The sequence below is a fragment of the Grus americana genome, chromosome 13 (assembly GCF_028858705.1).
Source record: "Grus americana isolate bGruAme1 chromosome 13, bGruAme1.mat, whole genome shotgun sequence".
NCBI lineage: Eukaryota > Metazoa > Chordata > Aves > Gruiformes > Gruidae > Grus > Grus americana.
Window position 1 is genome coordinate 7,166,187 of NC_072864.1, and position 23,938 is coordinate 7,190,124.

At 35.1% G+C, this 23,938-nt stretch overlaps 1 protein-coding gene across 2 annotated transcripts in view; it reads right to left on the reverse strand.

The window, feature by feature from the left end:
* WWOX (WW domain containing oxidoreductase) overlaps positions 1 to 23,938 on the reverse strand; it is a 526,712-nt gene that overhangs the window by 499,309 nt on the left and 3,465 nt on the right. For both annotated transcript variants that reach the window (XM_054840346.1, XM_054840345.1), the window contains exons 3-4: positions 23,288 to 23,345; positions 21,924 to 22,102 (exon numbers count right to left, since the gene is read on the reverse strand). In XM_054840346.1, coding sequence (XP_054696321.1) covers positions 21,924 to 22,102; positions 23,288 to 23,345 — 237 coding nt within the window. The remainder of the gene's footprint in view (positions 1 to 21,923; positions 22,103 to 23,287; positions 23,346 to 23,938) is intronic.

Here is a 23,938-nt window from a genome sequence, read left to right on the forward strand (position 1 = left end):
TCTGGGCTTCTATCAGGGTGAGCTACTACATAGTTGTGATGTATTCAGTAGTATCACTGGGTACCCATCTCCATGGAGAACTGAAACAATGACAGAAATTTCCGTCTAGTTGAAAGAGGCATAACGTAGCTTAATGAGTTCCAGCTAGACCAGCTTAAACTAGAAAATGAAGAATCAAACTGAAATGCCCAGCAATTTGAGTATGTGAAGAAGTCAAAGAAAAGAGGCATTTGTTTTAGCTTTATAACATTTAAAGCATGTTCATGTTTTCCTTTTAAAAAATTGTTTACCAAAAAAACTATTAAGATGGGCTGTCTCACTTCCAAAACACCCTGGAGCAACAAAATTCAGTTACAGCACAAGACATAACTTACATTACAGAAACAACAGACACCAAGACGAATTTATACCATTTTCTGCAATTACATACTTAGGGTATTTAAGTCCAAGCAATTTTCTTGTATCTCTTTTAAAGCCATTCATTGTACCACACAACTTTAATTACCTGGGTAATTCATTGCATGCACATGAATTCAGCTACAGCACATGCAAAGATTTCCCCTGTTCCCAATTCCACTTTAAGCGTATTTAACTAGAATTTTTCACGTAACTAAATGTAAGACATGGTGTACCACAGTACAATTAGCTAGCTGTATGCTTCTTGTTTTGCACAAAAAATACACTTACTTTGACCAGCTTACCATATTATTACAAACTAGTTGAAATGCCTGGGAATACTGGTTTTATACTGTTATATAAAGATCTAGAGCTGATGGCCAGTTTAATTAGCTAAGCGTGAGGATGTTTTGCAACTCTACTTCATGTCACACTGCAACATAATAAATTCCATGCCATTCTGTGTTACAGTTATTAACTTGATTCTCATTATAAACTTAACTGAGAAAGATTAAAATTTAACCAAGTTACATCCTGCAAAATTAGTTAGTTTTAATACCAGCCCGATTTTTCCCTGCAAACTTGGAGATGAGTGTTAAATGCTCCTCCTTAGGACATACTGACTCTCTTCTGGGCTACCAAAGGACAATTCTTCACCCTTAGGCAGACATGTTCTGAATCTTTTCATGAAATTATGTGCTTAAAAAAAAGTCTTCTCCGAGGATTTTTAAGCAGCAGTCCATCCTTCCATTCAAAATACTGCTACAGGTCAAGTGCTGATATCTCTCCCCATCAGACATATTTTAAACTACTAACTCATTCACAAACACTCTTGTACTGTATTTAGGACAGCTAGATTTATGCAAAAGGTACAAATCCAGGTACCCCAAACCACGTAAAGGATCCAATTCAAGTACTGAATTACTGGCTACTTGGTCCTTCTATCACTTTGTGTGGAGCATAATTCATAAGGCATTTTTTCAGACCATCCACCAAATGAAATGTATCAAGAAGTAACATGATGCCTACTTCACAGGACTCACTGGGGTTTAAGTATGATCCACCAACTGTCATTTCCAACTTGCTCTCTCTTCAAGAGTGCAGCATTTTTAGATATGCCTTTAAAATAAATCTTCATAGACCTGAAAATCCTCATCAAACAAAACAATTAAGTACCTCTACACTTTAAGAACGAACCATCTAGGAGCTTAGAAGAATGTAATTTCTAACTAAAACATGTGAAGCAGGAGTTTGGAAGCACCTTGGTATTCAAGTCCTTTTACAGCTTTAGCTTCTTCTTTCTCCTGCAAAAATTAAGGCTTCTTTCCTCCCCCAGTGTCACACAGCCTAAACAGGTGGGTCTTTTAACAGACCTATTGTGTAAAAACTAAGTTTGCCAACAACATTTGTCTTTCAGCAAATTATAGCCATGTTTTCAACATACAGTAAATTTTAAATCCTCAGCCTAACACAAGGATTGAGTATTTAAACTACAAAACTATTTAAACTCTGTAAAGAGAAGTCTTGCTTATCTATAAAAACTACATTGAATCAAAATCCACGTTGTATGTGGTTTCATACCAAGTTAAGCCACAATTATCATAAATGCCCAAACAGTAAAACTTCAAAAAAAAAAATCACACTAGTGTTAAATAGAAGGAGAAATCTAAGTAACCATGTTAAGGATGCACATAATTAAGGAACCAGAACAACCTTAGTTCTACCCACAAAAGCAACTCTGTGGACTTCAAGAGAGCCAAACAGTTCTTTAAAACTTCACTTAATCTGAGACTGCAGCTACCAATGCACTCCCTTACAGTGACACAGCCTTTTCACAACGTAGGAATGTTAACAGCAATGATACTAGTATCTTTTCCAGGAAACAAATCATATCCTCCAGTGGTGAATCTTCCCTGTACCATAGTGCTGGGGTATTGCAGCTGCAGAGCTATGTAACCCAGGTAGAACAGACAGCACAGCCTACTGCCGACAAACACTACTGCCATTTACATTCTGCTTAGCTGCAACAGCTGGCAAAGGCTGTAAACTGTGCCCAGCCTCAGTGTATTATTGCTCTCTCCTTCAGTTTTCAGATTTCAAAGTAGGCAGCTCAAAAAAAAAGCTGCAAAACTTGAATAGCTTCTTATAGAAAAATCACGTTATATACTAGTCGTGGTTTTCTGGTTTTGGTTTGTTTTTTTTAAAGTAGGAACAACCACAGTAGGACAATACACTCGAGCATCAAGGACCACCAATTCTAGAGAATAAGACAGATGCTTCCCTCAAAAGTGACAGAAGAACAACATGCTTAAGTCCACTCTGGAAAAGCACTCATAGTGTATTTAAATACTCTATACAATATAATGTTGAACAAATGCTCTATAAAACTAAGATAAATTTCAAGTGATTGCCCTGGAAATCTGAAGAGACAAGACTGTCCTGAGACCAACTACTCTTGCTGCTGTTGCCCTAGCTGAATGAGCTCTAATCTGACACTCTAAAGTGACAATCCTGTTATAAGACATACATGAGGATAAACATTATGGCACAGCTCTCTACACCAGCCGCTAACCTAAAGGACCAGCAGCAGAACTAACAAGAGAGCTACAAGTGCATGGGATTTGCGACAGACGTTTAAAACCCTCCAGCCCTTCACTTAACAGCATGCTTTTCATACGGACTCAGACTCAGCACTCAATTTCATTCTTCATCTTCTGTCATGATCATTCAATTCAACACACTCACTATTCTTGTCTATCTGCAGTCAACTACTATCAGTGAGTTTTGGGACAGAGTTTCAGCTAACAGTCTCAATTAAGAAGCAGTTAGCATCGCTCAATTAATGCCAACTACATTGTGTCAACATACATCAGATGAGTATATGGCTCTGTCAAACAGTACGGCCTCCTCTATAAAACAGAGAAAGATTCACTGACTGGAAAAGTAACTGAGCGATTTCTTGTGATTTCTTGTTTAAAGAAGACTGTATATAGTCCACTTATCACTGGGTGACGTTTTGTAACGAATCTGCATCAGGCATTTACATGTTTTGAAACATTCCTTTATTCCACATATAAGAAAGTTTGAATACACAAGAAGAAATTCAAAACCATTTCAGACAATAGCAAGTTTTCTTCAGCTTCCCTACCTTCTCCTAAACACTCCAGGACACCTTGGTTCTGTCATTTCCAACACATTTGAAAAGCAGTCATGCTATTTCTTTGCAACAGCTTAGTCCTCAATTTAAAAGCCTACAGGGTTTGTCTGTATTTAGTTTCTGCAAAATCATTCTTCCTTTCTCTCCACTGATAGCAGAGCTCTGGAGGCCCTGAGATTCTAAAACATCTTCACATGTGCTTGAGTAACAATTTAAAGCTGTCATGAGTCCAGTCATCCTTGAGCCCTATGCTACAGGCAGTTTGAATGTAAACTAAAAGGGAGTCCAAAAGAAAACCTTCCTCCCCTCCACTACAGTAAAGACAGCAAGATCAAGTAAGTGAACAAAAGCGTTCTGTGGAATTGGAAGCAAAAAGCATTAGTCTGCTTGTGTTACATATTTCTGGCCTTTCAGGCACTGATTGGTTTACTTATAGACTGTAGAACAGCAGAAACCAACTCAGATTTTGTAAGCACAAATGTATTATATTACTAAAAGTGTGTATTACTTTCACAGCTGTGTTCCGGTTTTTCTGTTTCCCCCGCTACATTGTTCTCAAACTTTCATGTTGCTTTCTGAATTGCAGCAAACATCTATCAGGTTCTTACAAGCAGACAGATGCCCCATTTGCAAAGTGAAGTGAGTTAATTTTCAGAACAGATCTGGGGGTTTTTGGAAATATATCTATTTTCTTTTAATATAAAATGGACAAGAGACTTGTACAAAATCATTCCTTGATGAACTAGTAGCTGGAAGAGCAATTTCTTTTCCATATATGGTATTATGATATTGCAAGTAAAAATCCAACTCCCAATGAATAGGAAGTTTACTTGTACAATGTGGTTCTTCTTGGGAAGGATCAATAATTTTATATAACCTTCATAAAGTAAAAGCAACAACTTTGTAAATTAATTCTACAAACCAAAAAATATGAAACCTTAAATAAAACATTCTTGGCACTAAGCGTAAATGAAAAAATACTTTCTGGCCTCTTTCGCTCAAGGGCAGTATAGCCACTAGTTTAGGGGGTTGCATTTAAACTCTTGTAATGTACAAAACATACAAGTTAAGAGAACTCCTTCCTCCAGGCAGAAGTGATACAAAGGAGAATGTAAAAAGAAAGATGTGATTTGCTTGGGTTTTTTGTCTCCTTGCTCCAAGTTCTTTCCAGAAAACATAAAACAAGTTCTCAGACACTTCCTCTTGAACTAAACATAGGCCAACGGGTAGCACTTTACTTTTCTGCTCCCAGACATCTTAAACCAAAGTAAAATCATTCTCACTGTTTGGCCAGCATGTTTCCACAATGCAAATCCAAGACCTTGCCTAGAAAACCTACTGCAGGCACAGGACCAGCAGACCCGTGGCAGTTTCAAGCCATCAAACAACAGAGGCCAGTATGTATGCTTCTTTTTAAACCCTTAACATTCTGATAAGGCACAACAATTTTTACTCAGCCATCAGGAAGTTCATCTGCAACATCCGATCATCATCCAAATTATACTTGATTTTATTTTATTTTTAATGCAGAAGTAATAGAAGTATCACAAAAATGTTTTTCCAGGTAGAAGACGTTACTCCCTTCAAACGCCCTTTGCTTTGAAAACAAAACTGCACATTTTTCCTGGATCAAAAGTAAACTTGATTTTTAGATAAAAAGGAAGATAATGAGAAAACCCTTAAGAACAGAACCCTAACAGTATACAATACTAATTCTTTTTTTAAAAATGCAATATGTAATCTACATGAAATGCAATTTAAATCCAGTTTTACTACAGAAGAGAGTTGTGAAAAGGTTAAACACTCAAGAACTTGCAACAAATCATCTTTATAATCCAAAATACTCTCATTCTGACTGCTGCATCTCAGCAAGCTGACTAGGTGATTTTTGGGACCCATATAAATGGGACTACATATAAATGGAAGAGAGACTTGTCTCCTAGACATCACTACATTTATTTCAACTTGGAAGACCTAAACACCAGTGACAGTGAATTAGATCTTATTCAACACTTCCTCAGAAAAGGAGTAAAGCAGATTCAAATGTGCTAAAGCGATGAAGAATTTGGATTTATGCTAGCTCCTTTTCAGGTTGAAATACTAAAACAACGTGTGATTTAGGGAAGAATCTTCTGCCACGAAGATTGTCGCTGCCTGTGCTGGTGGTTTAAGGGTATAACATCCAAGAGATCTTTCACATGGAGCAATGGCAGCCATACACAAAACATTACATATTGACAAACTCATACTTTTCAGAGCCCAAAAAGCACCGTGCATTCTGTATCAGGATTGCTTGGCCACAATCTCTCTGCTTCAATATGGATATTTAGGATAAAAATCTTAGAGGTGCATTATTCGAGTTGTTCCAAATGCAAATTTTCAAACAAATAAAGCACCAAGGTATTTTTAAGAGACTAAATTTAAAATGAGCAATTCGCATGGAATACTAACACTGTCTTTGTTTCTGTGTGTTTGCAGGCACATGGTAACAACACATACTGATATTTTTCATTGAAAAGTTTGATATTATATGAAAGATACATCCTACCTCTCCCTTTGTGTGTAAATTGGACAACATGTTTTTCTTGGAGCCATGAACCACAGAAAAAGCCAACCAAAACAAAACAGGATTACTAATGCATCAGTTCTGTTTTCCATCTAACCAACTTAAAAATATGCACTCATTACACATTGCAAAGAAGTGTAATATACTGTTCTGGGCAAGGCAGAATTATTAGCAATAAGTGCATTGCCATTGTCACTGACAAAACTCAAAAGGGAGCACAACACTACATAAATACAAAAAAAAATCCTTAACTTGATGGGATTGTAAAGATCTGTGACTCATTGCTCCTGTAAAAAATTAAAAATGCATCATTTGCAGCAAATAAAGCTAAATACATAACTGAAGATACTGTAAGCAAACAAAAATATAAGACAGAGACTATGACAGGCACATACCTTACAAACGTGTTGTGACTAAGAGCCACAAAGTTGCAGTCAGATCTGGATCTACTCTAGTTGTACTGTTCAAAGACCCCTACCAACTCACTTTAAAATGCAATTACACAAGACATGAACAAAGCTTGGACTTCAGTCCTTTCGGCTCTTAAAACCTAAGAATGATAATTATCTCAGCTATCCAGAGGCACAGTCTAGCAGCAGATTCAAACCCACATTTCCTATCCTTTACATTGCAGAGGTGCTGCTATCCAATACAAATATTGCAATAACAGCCAAGGGCTCCAGTTGGGAATGAACCCTATTGTGAGATGCAACGTATTAAATACACAGCCAAACTACTTAACACATCCCATGATAAGACCTTGTTTTCATTGTGTAAAGGCAATTCTCACCAACCAGTAAACGTCTGCTCCTAAATACATGGAGAATATATGGTATGGAAAGTACCCTGGAAAACTGTGGTTTTGAACTCAGTTAGATATTCTTAAAGATGCTTTATTAAAATATAGGGGAAGAGAGAACCGAAACTTTAATTTAAATTTAATACTAAACTGCACAGATCATCCCAATTAAGATTCTTTTTTTTTTTTTTCCAGTTGCTAGGTCATGTAAATACAAACAGGTCCTGTTAGGTGCCCGAAGAGATGAACAGAGGCCAGGGATTAGAGTGAAGGGAAGAGAAGAGTTATTGGAGACGAGAACTGAATTTTCAGTGAAACCCTAGTTTTATGTTTCATATCTACTCCTTGCATTAGATGTACATCAGCAACCAAAAATCCCTGTCAAAAAGGATTCAGACATGCATCTTGCATTTCAACTAATCCCAAAGGTCTGTTTAAATAATATATACTCCTTTAAGAAGAAAAAAAAAAAGTCTCAGCCTTCATGTTTCATGTTGCCTGTCTTGATCTATTAGAAGACAGGATCATGCTCTTACCAAACCTCAAACAAATTTTTCCTGAATATTTTTTTAAAGTGTATTGTATCAGTCCAACAGACATTATCAAAGTGGCATTTTACCAATACTAAAATCATTTGCAGAAATTAACACAACTAATCATATCTTAGCATCACATTTGCAACTGCAGATTACTCTGAAATTTTTATTCTGTGTTTCTTCAAGCATAGAATAAATCCATGTTTTCTTTTGATTGTCTTTAAAAATGACAGTGTGGCTTCTTGCAAGTCAGCCAGTCTTCCTAACATAAATTAATTATTGTATTTAAAAATAAATCAGAATTTAGCCTTTGGCTTTATAATTTAATGTTTAAGCAGAATTTATTAGAGTTTATTTTTCTGTTTCCATATATTTTTTTCCTTTGTAACAGATAACATATCATGAGGGAAGATAGGCATCCGAATACATAGCAACTCAGCACACAACTTCACATTTTCTAGACAAAAATAACCTTTCCACCTAAAAGTGCATCTACATGGATTATTACCAAGTCAAACAAAAAGTTATATACATTTTAAAAGAAACCTGAGCTAGCATCTGTGTCTCAAAATGAGAACTCAATTTAGTGTGACTCATATTCCTAATTTTAGTAAAAAAAAGTCTAGATTACTCTATTCAGAATTACATATGTTTATATTCATAAGGGATAAAAAAATACTTTGTTAGCCTACAGTTATGTTAATACACTACTTTTGTTTTTATTGCAAAATAAATGCTGCCAAAATAAATATTTAACTGAAATATAAAGTAGCAGAAAACGATAAATCTGCCCACAATGTAAGTCAACATCAAACCATCTCAATGAAATCTAGATCAGATCTGAGTAGTCAAATTTGATATGACATTTAGGGCATGCTATTTCCCAGTAAGTAATCATTCCTGAATGTTTAGTCACCATGGGATAAATGACCAGGTTTTTTGTTTATTTGTTTAAATAAAGCCAGTCTATTTATAAATACCATTACTTGAATATATTAAGGAAATAAATAACGTTTGCATGCATCCTACTGTAGCTTCATCGCTATTTTATAGCAAAGCTGAGGCAAGCTAAAGAGAAGCGGTGGCACCAAAACTCACAAGTCACACACACAAAAAAATCATTAAGGATTTACCTAACATCAGTGGCAAGTACCAAAGGCCAATAATAAAAAGACTCCAGTTACTAGCTAATTCTCGCACCCTTGAAGGGTTTGTGTTCTGGAAAAGTGCCAGCATAAGACCATTCATAACTGGGTTTATAAAAAAAAAATTAAAAAAATCTGTCAGATATTCAGTGTCAACTAGGTTTTGAAAGCTGTATGAGGGGCATATATTTCTTTCAACTCATTACCCAAACTTTGGAGCTTTTTCCCCTCCCCCTTACTGTTGCTATTTTTAACACACCTTCTTAGACGAGCTTACTCAAATGACCAGAAAAAAAGCCCAGAGAACTTAAAATTTATCTTTGACTGTCTCTTTTGGGCTTTATTTTTTTTTTAAATCAGATATTTAAAAAGAGTTCCAAGTTCAGAGAAATGAGGTTGGCAAACTCTCATTCTCTAAAGCTGCTCTTTTCATCAGCAGTAGCTTTAGGCAATGCAACAACTTTTCCCACCAAAGCAAAAATGGAGAAAAAAAACCCAGAAGTTGTCTAGTTTCTTTTCAAGTATACTTCTCTTCTTCTGTAAGCCAACAGTATCAGAGGTTTCTACACTGCTGAGCTGAGCCCTAATTAAACATAACAAAAAAAATTAGTTGCATGTTTTGAATCTCCTTTTGGCAAGTACAACAGTGCAATGTTAATAGAAGAAGTAAATTTAATAAAGAGGAATACTTCATCCAAGGCAGAATAATTAAAGACATACTGTGCTGTCAGCTAAAGTGCTAGATCCTCCAAGCTTTAATCTGTAAGTTATTTCATGAGAAATACTAAGTGTTATATAAAGATACCGAAAAAAGTACTACAACATAAATTGGACCAAGTTTTAAGAAAACAAACTTGTTTTTATTTATATCAGTTACAAAAACAGTGAAAGATTTTAAAATGTATACTAGAATTTTTACAGATAAATAATAACACAAGATTCTGTCCTAAACAGCTCATAATTTAGGTTACAACAAAAAGATGTCTTAGAGAATCAAACATACACAGCTAAGTCCTGTTCTAAAGAGCTCACAGTCTGTGTCATGGGGGAAAGAAATAGATGGGCAGACTGAAAATTAAAACAGTGCTACTTGATTTCTGGCAGTCACTATCCACCTCTGTCTTTGGGCAACATGAGCTAAGACAATTTGTTTAGTTAAGCAGCAGAGGAAGATTTTAATACAAGAGTCATTTCAGGATCCTGTGAAAAGAACTGAACATGGGGAAGATTTGGTTCATTGTTCTTTCTAGTGCAAGCAAATACAAACAGCAGATAAGAGACAGCTAGCAAAGGGCAAGATAACAAGACATGGAGGTTTGGGAATTTATACAGTCCTGGGTTACCTCCTTAAATTCTAGTTTTTCTGGATTAGATGGTATTCAGGATGGGTACCAACCTCCCAAGGTTCAAAACTGGCAAACCTTTTGGGTGTGCTTTAAACTACGAAGGAAAGAGGGAGATGGGAAGCTGTTATGTAACTCAAATGATCCATCATGTGGTTCCGACATACAAAGTAAGGCAGGAGATGGAGTTCTGAAACAAAAGATGAAGAATAAGAAGAGTATTAAAAAAAAGCGTCTATACACAAAAGCAAGGAGAACGGAAAACAAGCAAGAATTAGAAGTCATTAAATTATAACATAAGGCCATGGGCAAAACAATCAAAGACCTCTTTGCTGCACTTTCAAGAAGGGCATGAAAACATATCAGGCATCTTCTCACACCACAACTAACATATATTTGTTTAGATGACATTTAAGGTCTACCTGCTAACAGCTGGAACACCAAAACCCACCCAAGAGCTCAATGACAACCTTCTAAAACAAACGATCAATTACAGCTGCATGTTCTATACCAATTTTTTTTCATCTTCCAAGAAGTTTGACCTTGCCATTTTGTGGAAGGGGATGCTAAATCCAAAAATACACATGCCTACAAAACTTTACATCTGTAAAACAGGAAAAACTGCCAGGTGAACAAGCATACTAAACATTTTCTAAAACCTACTGATTTTGTGGCGATATTGTAATCTAAAATCTTGACTCACAATTTGCAACATTACTGTGAATTAGGTACAAAGCATTACTTCTACTGATAGCCAGAAACTAGTGTTGAATAGTTCACTCAAGAACACACAGAAATGAAGCTGTAGAATTTCTGATCCCATATTGTCTGCCTTGTCTATGACAAGTTCCCCAGTTAAATGACCAAATCTTAGTATGTGTGTATAAAGTCTAGTAAGTGATATTTATTCATCAAATTATGAAGCATATGTATCTAGAATGTAAGGCAGAGATAACTTTTTGTTTTGCAAGAGACAAGTATTTAAAGTACCAGATACAAACAACAGAATAAAAAGTCTAGGTCTCCATTCCTTTGACCACAGATTAGATTCAGAAACAGATACAGGAAGATACCTCCTCACAGATCACAATCTTCATTCACTCAGGATGCCAAAAGAGTGCTGCCAAGTAGGTCATGCACATTTTTATGTACTCTTCATCGCTTATGTTAGTAAGGCACAAAATAGTCCAAATCTACCTTCAAAATTAAAAATCCTTCAACAAGATTAAGATTTATACCCCTCAGCAACTGCTCGCAGCTGGATACAGACTCAAATAAGTAAAGCACTTTTTGGAAAAGCTTTCTTTACACATTTCTAGTTGCCATATTTTCTGCTCTTAATATATCTTAATTACTCCTTCTGCTAAAGAATTACAATAGCTTTCAGAGGAGTATACTTCTTATCCTGTGACAGAACAATCCAACTCCCACTTTATGATGGAATATGGACATGGATATAATCTGTAAATTTAGGTCAGTTACTGTAGCCATATGTTGCTCCATATGTAAAATAAGACTAATCACACATTTCTCAAAATCTTAAGTAGAATAGTTAATGTCTGTAACGTACAAATGTATAGAAACGAGAAATGCTGCTCATGCTTGCCAATGGCAGAAGAGGAACGTAACCAGCACATCTCACAGTTCCTGGATCTCCAAATACACAATATAATATTGTTTTCTTCAATTTGGTTGTCTTAGAAGAAAATTAGAGATCCTCCTTGCAAACTTTTAAACAAGCTGTGAATTTCTGCACAAATGCAGCTTTTTGACTAATCATCACAAGAGGAAAATGTCGCACAAGTTTTATGAACTTGAGTTTAGATATCAAAAATAAAGAAAACCCAATTAGAGAGTATGCTGATAAAGCTGCTTGGATAAAGAATAAATAGTGAGGAGGCAACAAATGTATCTTCTGCAAAGATAACATAACCTGGGAAACATGAAAAGTTTCTAAGCAACACTCATTTTTCTGAACTTCAAGTCACAGTGCATGCGAAAGATTTAAATAAATATATCCAAAACTGAACTGTGACAGTTTTGATAGTAATAAAATCTGTGTGGACAAGGAAAAGTACGATAACAACAAGGAAACCTAACTTGAGTAGTTTTTTAGTATAAAAGAGACACTAACTAAGAATAGGAACTTAGAAACAGCAATCAAGGTAACTATACTTAAATGAAGGAGAGGAAACATAAAGCATGTTACTACAAAACTATTCAGATTTGAAGACAGATGGTTTGTAGGGAGTTTTCTGAAGCAACCGATAAAGTACTAAACACCATTATGTAGAAGTACAGCAAGAAATAAAAACCAGCTAGATGTTACAGGAACAGAAAAACTGAGGTTATGTAGCTGAACAGAAGGTTACGAAGATCTCACATATTAAAAAGAAAAAGAAATGGAAAAAGGAAAAGAAACAACAATAAAAAAAATAAATCCACTTTCCCTCACAGAAGAATAACGACAACAACAGGAAGGCATAAATGTGTGGTCAATAGCAGAACTACAAACTGCATATACCATTAATTAAAAAAACCAAACCCACACAAAAACGCACACCACATCACGGAAGACAAAACTACTTTTGTTTTTGATGGTCTTCCCTTAAGAATTACTAAAACAATGTAACATTTGATGTTATTTATTTTCCTAAGTCACATACTGTCTTTTAAAACGGTTTGCATATTGTAGACTTTAGGATAAATATAAGATCAATTTCTTTCTCACAGTACTATTCCTATTCTATAATTCAGGCAAAACTCTGGCCTCACTAATGCTGAAGTCAGTAGCAAGACTACTGTTAATCAGGTCAGGATTTTGATGCTTATCTTCTCAAGTTCTTACCTGCCTCCTTTCACTTCCTTCTTGGTAGGGATTTACTGTTTCAGATTTAAGTTTCAAAACCTTACAAATCCTTGACACAATCAAGCATGAGGAGTTTGGAAGAGACATCAGATACTGAAATCCTTTCTTCTTGTGACCCTACTGCTTAGCATAGGCATAGTCACTAAGAAATTTTCTGCTGGTAAGCTAAAAATATCATGTCAATTAATTTACATCTTTAGGCTGTAACTAGAGTTGACAGTATCTAGAAAAGTTACTAGATGTCTCAGAAGACACTGTCATTAGAAAACAGCATGCATTTATTAGCCTCTGCTGACCCCACCACCTAACAAGCATTCAAAAAATACAGAACGTACAGCTGAAACTATTCAAACAACTCTTGCAGCACAATTAGCTTTCAAAACATGAAGACACAAGATGATGCAGAAAGTAAGTTCTGTGTTGCAGCAAGATAGACTGAATCATGCAAAAGGTCTTTTCCTCTCTGGACTATGAAATATGCATAAAATAATGAGAACAATTTTTATGAAATTAAATATTTCAAAAGACAGAAAAAAGATCAAGTTATATTGCGGCCCATTGAAAAGTCTTTTTAACTCTTAGATAACAGATAAAGTACCACATATGAAGGCTCCTGTTCTACAAATATGTTATTCCCCTGTAAAAGGAGTACCAGAAGGTACAACACAGGCATATATCTCAATCCCATCCTTTGTGAAAAGATTCCATTACAACTAGTAATCATTATTGAACTTTTTAGCCCAGACGTAATTTCTTACACGTTACAACAAGTTTCACATGCGTTGTGAATTTCAGCCAAGGTTGATGAAGTTCAATAACTTGGCTAACCAACCATGTGTACTACTCATTACAGAAGTAATAAATAGATTCATCAAAATGGACATGAAAAAGCAGTATGAACATCTGACCCCATTTTCAGCTTACTCAAAAAGAAAAATAAGTTACAGAAGTCCAAGAAGACCTTTTAATATTTACAATATGTAACAAGTAGACAGTTGGAGCTTTACATAAAACAGAGCAATATTAGTATTCTGCAACATTAAGCCAGAGTTAAAACAGAGCGATGGCACTCATGGAAAACTCAGTCACTATGATCTACCATAAATTTTCAGAATACAGTACTGTAAATTAAAGAGAACCCTCCTCTATTAACAGCATTCAAAGTCTGAAAATAATAGCTTTTAGTAGTTTTTTAATTGTTCAAAATACATCAGTACAAATCCCTGACTGACAGCTACTAACATCCCACAACAGAACAAGTTAAAACTTCCACTCCAATGGCACGTTCCCCTCCATAAATTGTGCTTTTTCTACACCAATTACCCAGATAACGTACTCTGGCCAAAAATACACCTCCTGCAAGATCCAAGCTCTCCTGCATAGAAAAGCACTGTACTCCCATTCCCCAAAAACACTGGTACAACAAAATTCATGCCTGCTGCAAAGTTTTGGACTTCCACAGAGGAAATACCTGAAAAAAATTAACAAAGTTTGTTTTTTAAGGTGTGTTTAAGTAAGAAGCAAACAACAAAACTTCTATATAGACATCAACATTTTTATGATAGGGTTACTCATGTGGTTTAAGACAAACCATGCCAAGTTTGGTTCACAGCATGTGGATCACAGGACTTTAAAAATTCAGCCCTTCGTTTTTCGGCATTACTTTTCCCATGAATTCTTCATTAAGCAAGCAGTTTTTCCTCAAGAGAATGAATAAGTCTGTTAAAGCCAGAGTAACAACATGAAACTAAAATACATTGCTGCATATAGTATACTAAACTGCATTAGGCTGAAGGATGATTATTTTTTCCCCTCACCTTTCCCACCCAACCACATTTTAAAAGGGCTTAAAACTAAACCTTCATTGCCACTGTTTTGCTGGCAAAGCATGGCAAGAAAACAGTCCTTAAAGAACACAACTGTGCTGGCAGAAGACCCTGCTGTAAAAGTTACATCTACATAATGATCTTTTTATTGGGTAACTTATTTTTCTCATGAGAGGTTATTGTATTCTGCCAGGGCAAAGCGTACACGCACTGGCTGCACCCAGGCCAGCCGTGCTTTTCTGTTAATATACTGCGCTGCTTATAATAGTGAAATATGTGAAACATGGAGCCTAGAATTCACAAAAAAATTTAAAATATACATCAAGGAACAACTCGTTCATGCTTTTAAACGCCCAATAAATACAAAAGTATCCCATGAAAATCTCAGGGACAGCTAGGACTTGGCCAAGAAAAATAACCCATGTTTATATATTGCTGATCTTTCTGTCTGCCTCACAATAAGTTTTGAAACCGAACTTCCATAAATAATATCCACTTCAATTCTCCACATGTGAAACACTTCCAGCATGAAAACACACAACTGAGCAAAGGCTGTAATAGGTCATTCACCACAAGTTATGCTGGTTTAGCAAGAACATAAGATGCATCTCCTTTGCAAAACCCCAGTATTTCCCTTCTCTCTGCACCGAGCTACAACAGAATTATGTACAATAATTCTTTGTAATAAAAACTTACTAATCCACAGGAATTCATGCATTTATGAAAACTAATTTTGATTCAGACAAAGTCTTTTCACTAAATTGGGGAAAAAGATCTGGACAGTAGGAAAAGAACATTCAAGAAGCATTGTCACAAGTTTGCTCCCCATGTCACATCCCTTTTTTCTTGCTCTCCTAAGAGAAAGGGATGCAAATAATAGACAATTACCGGAAAGCAAACACCTTGCTTTTTATTCATCATAATAAAACACACAAAAAAAGAAGTTTACACTTAGAAATCTTTGAGAAAAGTTAACATATGAATAGAGTTGGAAAAAATAACAGAACAGACCAAAATCAGACAGATGTATTTTCTCCTAAAGATTATTTTTATCTAAAACAAACTATCCAACAGAAACAGGCTGATTTTTTTCCCCCAAGGATGACAAAATTCAGGTGTTACAGCAAAAGAAAAATTACAAAACCACACAAGAAATCATAAAATGAATCTGAAACAGACTATCTTGAGCAGATCCTTTGTATAAGTCCTGTCAGTTGTATAACCTTTAAATACCATTTCATCTGGAAACAGATGAGAGAAATTAGAAAATAAACTTTGTGTTTTCAATGAAAAAAATGTACATTTTTTCAAGGAAAATTTGCAATCTAGCTCAAATATAGAGCTGAACAATTTCTTACTGACAGATTCAGACAAACATCTGTGAGCTTAGACCACCAAACTCCATGCAATACAGTGAAAGACAATGAACATATTTAAGACAGTCAGACTAATACTATTAAAATGAGAGTCCTCAATGGTATTTGTAAGGGTCTGTTTTATTCCTCCCATATGATCTGAGTTTGACTTAAATGAGACCATTCACTGGTCTAATTAGGATTCAGCAAATGTTACCTTCTTTGTGAAGGCTGATAAAGCCAGCCTCAATAAAAAATGCTATGTCGCCCACAAATAATGTCAGTAACTTCTACAACTAGACTGGTTCCCCATATTCACAAAATTTGCTTCTCTGCGGGTACAGAGCAGTCAATTTTTTATTTCTTAAGTAGTAAAGGTGTTCTTTTTCATCATACTTTTCCTATCTCTCCATTGCCAATAGATTTAGGGTATAGTGGTGAAAGTTAGCCAGCATCTGAGACCTTAAACGACCTTCATGAGAAATTTAGATAAACTTCAAAAGTTTAATTTTTCTCCTCTTATTAGTAGTAACTTAAATATCCATTACTCAATTAGTTATTACTCAATCAGCATAAGAAATACAACAAAGACTAACCATACTGCCTCTATCAAGGCTCTGAAGGTAGCTTCTGCTTTTTAACTACAAGAAAAATTCAGAACGATACTAATATAGGAAGTGCTCAAACACTACTACACAGCAACAGAAACAATAGCTCAGAAACCAGGAATTCTGAAGCTACGCAGTATGTCACACTGCAGTAAAACAAACTTTCATTAGCTTCTGCCAGTATGAAGTACAAAAGCACACAGTTAAAGCACAGCAGTCTGGCCACGTGTATTGTATTGTTTATGTAAAGGTTTACTTATTTTTTATACCCCTTTGATAAACAGAAAAAAGTAAAAAGCTACTGAAAATAACTTTTTTGTTAATACAATGAAATGATGACAAAAAACCAAAATATCTTGATATCTTTCTGAATTAACGCAAGCACTGTATGCTTACTGAAAAAGAGAGATTCCTAGCTTTCCAATAGTTTAAAGTTCTGTTTCCACTCTGACAGTATCAGATCTTAAACTCTGTTAATTCCAGGACCAGCAGCATCTATCCCACATCCCAGACCACTAAAACTTTATTTAATTTTTTTTCCAGTAAGGGAGACAGAAAAGTTTCTAGTATTTTGGAACAGAGTAATTTAAGAGGGGTAGCCATTCTACATTTCTCACAGATGTAAAGTATTCAAATAATGTCCCATATGAGACAGATTTCTGAATTAGGTGCAAATGATACAGTGAAAGGCACATGATAAATTGGAGAGCTACATAATTTGTATTTATCACAAAAGCATCACCATGTGTGAACAAAATCTAATCATCTACATCTTACCATGATGATAAGTAAATTATCAAGTCACCCGTTGTCAAAATGTTACCTTCTACAGTTTCACAATGTTCAGGTATGTTTGTGTATGTATACAAACCCTCACTACAATTAACTATGACATTTGATACAGGGAATACAGCTCATTAAAAATACAATACCTTTCAAAAGCTGCATAGGCTCTATTCTGATAGTTGAGCTCAAAACACAGTTTTAGCTCTAAGTCTCTTCCCCGATTTCATATACCTGCTCCTCAAGTACTGGCTGATTTGCATCCCCTTAAAAAATGTAGCCATGGGTGTAGCATAAATCAATTTAAAAAGAAAGAATGAAAGAATATAGCTGCTAACTGTATTTCAGTAGTTAAGAGAAAAAAAAATGTAAGTTGCTTTGTATTTCCTTTGTTTTATTAAAATGTTTTTACAAACATGTCATCTTCTGCCAAAATTTACTAATTTTTAGCTGTAACAAATAGACTTTGAGAGTTTAAAAACCTAAGTGATATGCTACAATCTAATTTGCACAAGTATTGCAATAACAATTTTTTATTATTAACTATGTCAAGCTAGCTTTCCACACATAATATAACAACAGAGTCATCAGGAGCATTAAAAAAAGCTGTCAGAAAGAAATAAAACCTTTTATTTATCATTTACAAACTCAAGGGCCAGTTATTCAAAGCAACTTCTTAAATCATAAAGAAAATGTTTAATTGCAATAAATTATAAGCATGTTTCCCAACCTTTTGATTCAGCATGACAAAAGTTGCTAATACTGAAGTTTAGTACAAGAATTAAAAGAAATACAGTAACTTCTCACACCAAAAGTATATGCAGACTGAAAGCTCACTGGAGCACTGACTTGCCTTTTAAGTACTGATTAGTAGTATGTAATATACATTTGTCCTGGCTAGGGCATCTTCATTGCAGAGCAAGAAAAGTGCGGGGGGGGAAGGAAAAAAGAGAATGCCATGTAACAAACATTAACTAACAATTATTTTGAAGAAATAATCCTAAACATTTCCACAATTATAAAGTTACATGCTTTACTCTGGTAAAACATAATCAAGAAAAGCAATATATCAAGCCACATTATGACTGAAGCTTCTGGACTTTCTTCAGTATTTGAAAAAAAAATTAAGCTGTTCAAAGCCAAAAGTGGTTTTCATTTTCTGGTACTAATTTGTGCTTGTTCCGGGAGGCCTTCCTTACAAAAGCAATTAACAGATTTCTTTTGACCTTCGTATAGCAGAAAAATTAGAATTGCAGTTTAAGCAATGGTTTAGTTGTGATGTCAATGTTGGTTTGCGATAAAAATCCTGGAAAAACATTAAGAAAAACCCTACATTGTGGGATCTGCCTTACTTCACAGAACACACACATTCTGCCCTTCCATAATATACTGCAATCCTACTTACATTTTGTTACTCATGCATACTCTAGCAGTCACAATAGGTTAGATGCAACTGCACCTGATACAGAAAACAGAACATGTAGTTTCAAGGTCATATAGCTGTATGAATCTTAAAAACAGATAGCAATATTTATACAAGTCATAGAAAATCACATTAGCTACACAAGTGTCTCCCTGACGTTTAAAGAAGAATATTACTTGGTTTTAAGAAATGTGTTTGAGGACATTGCTTACACATACAGTTGAAAACACCATATCTTTTTATAAAATTAGACCTAGATGAACAGCTGACATGTTTTTTAGAATTTCAAATTCTATCCCTAACAATTAAGAACACAAACAACAAAATTGCAGAGGCATTTACTAAAAACAGGAAAAAGCACCAGGTCTCTTTTGTTTAGTATTTTCAAAGAGCAACACAGCCCTCTAGTGGAAAAATTAGAAATTATGACTCTAGCCATAAAAGCAGCATACTAGGGAAGTATTTTCTCTGTAACCTAACTGATGTTGAGACCTTTAAAACAAACAAACAAAAAAAACACACACACAAAAAGTTGCACACTATCTTTAATAATTCCTCACAGCAGAATAAGTCTTACTGACTTCAAGAGAACAAACTGACAATTTACACTACTCATGTTCAAATGTACATAGAACTGTAAGTTTTAAAACCAGAAGGACTGACACAAGACTAAACTGTTCATTAAGTTAGTCTTACTTTTTTACTACACCACCTTTACTGTGACCAAAAGTCACCTCAACTTCTAATGTGATAGTCAGACTAAAATTTTGATTTAGCTTAAAAAAGTAGATGAGAAAGAAAATCTGAAGAATATTTGGACTGCACTGTCAGAAGAATATGATTCCAAAATTAAAAAAAAAGAAAACATTTTACAAATAACTCCTATCTGCTATGATCTCTTTATACTGTAAAAAAACGAATAATTCATTAACCTTTTCCAAGTTGCTAATGAAAACTAATGAAGCGTTTATAAATCTAATTTTTTAGTACCTTTTTTCCTCCACACCTTTTGCAGCAATTTTAAGGATTAAGTTAAGAAAGTGGGTATGTAATCTAGGAAATTCTTAGTCAATATTCCTGATCGGTAATGAAAAGAAGAACCACAAAGCAGACAGTCTCCCCATTTCACAGACACATTAAGAGAAGTTAATGGCAATGAAGTAATATTTGAGAAGCTCGTACTAGAGATACCACTAAAACTCTACCACTGCTGAAGTTATCCAAAATATTCTCTCAGTAATTAGATAAACACCTCTGTTTTTCAGATTAGGAGATTTTTCAACTATGAGGGGGGAAAAGAAAAAAATGTTCCTGGCAAGCTACGTTGGATCCCCTGTATTAGATTCACAAATAAAGTCAATTAACATATCACTCCATCTTTGTTGATCTGTTTTTAACTTTGCTATCTTAAAGTGGTGTATATGGATGAATTAAAAAAAAACCCAAACAAAAAAATGTTATGTTTACCCATCTTTCATGGGATTCTCAGCATTTTCCAAACTTTATCTTGAGTATCCAGCAATGCAGTAGTTGAAAATGCATTTTTCTGCATTTTGATAGTCTGCAGCCTACTAACTTACACCTTGATCTTTGTTCTACACATCCTGAAATGAAAAATTTCTCAGATACACAGATACCATAAAGATAGTTTCAAATATACCATTGAAACAGTGAAACGACTGAGTGGGTTTTTTTCTTACATTATTAAGTACAAATGCTAAACAAAATCCATTCTTTTTCAATCACTTTCTACTTAATGGACAACAGTATTTCCTTGGAAATATTTACACTTCTTAAAGAAAGCATGTCAGCATTCTGAAAACACAGTAATTGTTTAGTCCTCAAAACACTTAGGGAGAGAAGTATTAGCTCTAAAATACACAGTTTAAAAGGACCATCTACAACACAAAGTGAAGCACAGCACTGAATTCCTAAAATAACTGGGGGATAAGCTCCAAAACTGGTAAGACTGTGCTTGAGCTACCTAATTAGTATTTCCACATGGAGTCCCAAAGTATTGTGTCGATATACTAAAGCTCATGGGATCTCTGCAGCACAGTCCATTACATGACAAGGACACGTTCAAAGCAATTTGCCAAGAGTCACAAAGCATGGCTAAGAGTTAAGCTAAGACTGATACATTTTAAAGACTCAGACAACAGAGTTTCAAGAAAACTTTGAATTCTGCCAATTATATCCAAATTAATTGGATAAGAACACTATTAGCCAACCCCAAAGGGGGAGCATTCCCTTCACACAACACCAAGGAGTTTGAATCTTGTTTTTCTCCATCAAACAGGTCAATCAGAAGTCATAACCAGTATAAACCCAGCTCAGATTATATCCTCTCTCAGAAGCCCTTAGAGATAGGAGAAAAAGAACATAGATTACATAAGAATCATAAACCCTAGAACTACTTTCTCCTGTTGTAATATTTGTGGCTCCTCCACAAATTTAAGCCACAGAAAAAGACATATCCTGTGCAGCTTGCTGAGCAAAACTTCAAACAGCCTAGCAAATTAAGTTGGAGAAGAAATCCTATCTTCTAAGAAGAAAGGCAAAGCCCCTAAGCACCAAAGCTTCATTATAAAATGAAACAAAGGCAGCTAATTAGAATCTCTCAAGTAGTCACCCACTATAGAAGTATGTAACAAATACCTAAACAAGCTGAGTGTCTAAAAGGATTTATGAACCTGCTAGAAAATACAACTAACAGGGATTTCAAAATGTCTTTTCCCCCCCTCCACCAAAGGAGCATCGAATATGACATTCTGACACAAGTTCATCATCAAGTTGACTTGAAAATACCTTCAGAGATAAAGATTCCACAGCCTTCTTGGAAAATCTTTACCTGAGTTTACTTGCTGCTATTAGGAAGTTTTTCTGAATACTTTATCTGAACTCCCCTGCAGCCATAAGCTCCAGATTCTCCATGCTATTTTTTTTTAAAGCAGTACACAAACCTGAACAAAGTTTTCTAACTAGGTTTTATATGGATATAATGCAAATCAAGTTTCAATACCAAAAATACAGATATTTAAACAATAACTGATCATGTGAAGGTAGCCTGTAAGATAAAGATTGCCATATTTTACCTTACGTGTAATATTAACCTACCTATTCCTGAATTTGCTCCCGTGATTATAACCACTTTTCCGCTCAAGTCACGACCCTGGAGTATTTCCATTGCAGTACTGTTTCCATCGTATTTTTGTCTAGTAGTAGGTTTTACTGGATTATCTTCAACTGTAAAGGCCAGTCTTGGGTCAAGGTAGGTAGTCCTTTTGTTTATGTGGCTGCAAAAGAACAGAAAAACTCAGCTGCTTTGACCCTTCTGTACTCTCCCTTTAGATTGTAAATGTATTTCAATCACTGTTGTGTACAGTTCCAGTGGATTATTTAAATTCCCAAAAATCAAATTATTTTTTTCAGTTTTGTTAATATGATCCCCATTACTTTATCAACTCTTTTTCCAATTGTGACAGCATCCATTAATAATTGTATTCACATACTTCACAACATCATTCTGAACTTCACGTGAACCCCTGACACAGAAAGCAGAATTTTGTCAGGGGCAAAATCACATTATATTAGGGAAGATCGTGTTCTCTTAGGAGCTCTATAAAAGGAGCCTACACTACTCCCCTGAAACAATACACCAATGAGAAGTGTACCTCAGTACTTTTTCTCAAACAACTGAAAAACAAATAGTTTCACATCTGCTCAGCAAATGGCAGAGTTTGGATCAGGCTCACCTTTCTAAAATGGAGTTTTAATTTTCTTCAGACAATTATCAGAAAGCAACAAGTTTCTTCAACTCTTAATTACAGGACAGAGAGGCTACACTTAGTATTTTGTGCCTGTGAATACCTTAAATTTACTTGGCAGAATGAAGAATAACTACTGTATTTTGACCCTGCCATTGAAGATATACAAAAGATAGTGTCCCAGAAATCTCTTCCAGCTTCTATGAACCTCCTCCTCCCTTACTTTTCTAAAAATCTTTGGTAGCTTAATCCCTCTCCTCTTTTCTTTCTGTGCTCTAGATTGCAAGAGAGTCAGAGCTGCAGCAATTTTGTCTTCATCTTGTATGTTTAAAGTGCTACTGCAGTGCTAACAATCAGCCACAAAGTTCTAGATACATTTTTAAAGTTATACATACAGACTTCACAAATAAAGGTATACAAACAAAATAAGCCTAAATAAACATTGCCTGAGGGTCAGCTCACATTTGGAGATATGTCTATGCAAGTCATTTCAACCTGCCACCCAAGCTAGTATTTCTGTGCACATGGAAGAATTCAGAAAACCACAGATGGGTGTTTAGATATCTGTAATATCTACATATGGATTCTGAAGTTGTACTTATCAATTTTTTGTCTTTCCAGCTGATATTGTCACAGTATCATAACTTAAAAAGGCTACACAACATGAAACACAGTTGTCCTACTTGTCCATATTCTACATTTTGACATACTTACTCTACAAAATAGACTTGTCCATTTTCATCAGTCTCCTGCTCCCATCCGTATGGCAGACCTAGGAAACACATAAAATGTTACCTGCTTGCAGACATCAGAGTATGCTCAAATTTGAAGCTTAAGTGATTTCTCAGACACATGTGGCAAATTTCGGCATTATTTCTGTAGGCAAGGCAGCTACCTGCTGCACTTGAATATTGGAACTTGAAGGAAGGATTGCTTCCCTAATCACACGCAATTACTCTCTAATAAAAATACAATATACAGGAGATCTGGTACAACTATAATGAGTAGCATATTAAGTATAATCTAAAAATTCTTTAAAAAGATTATTTCATGTTGTAGCACAGACCAAGAAAATGCAACCATGCTTCCAAGTACATACACATGTCTATACTGCACACAGTTTACTATCTATCCCTGATAAATTAAATAGCAAAAACATTGAACTAAATGTAGGAAAAGTTACATGTAACACATACCAAAATTTGGAAGATCAGAACCCTCAAGTGGGTATGGGATAAGTTAAATTGAAGTTGAAAGGACAGATAAAAGAATAAAAATGACAAATCTTTAGAAAACAAATTCTTAGATATAAAAGACCCTACAGAAGTAATGAACAGATAGCATTCCCAGTATTTCTAATCCTGG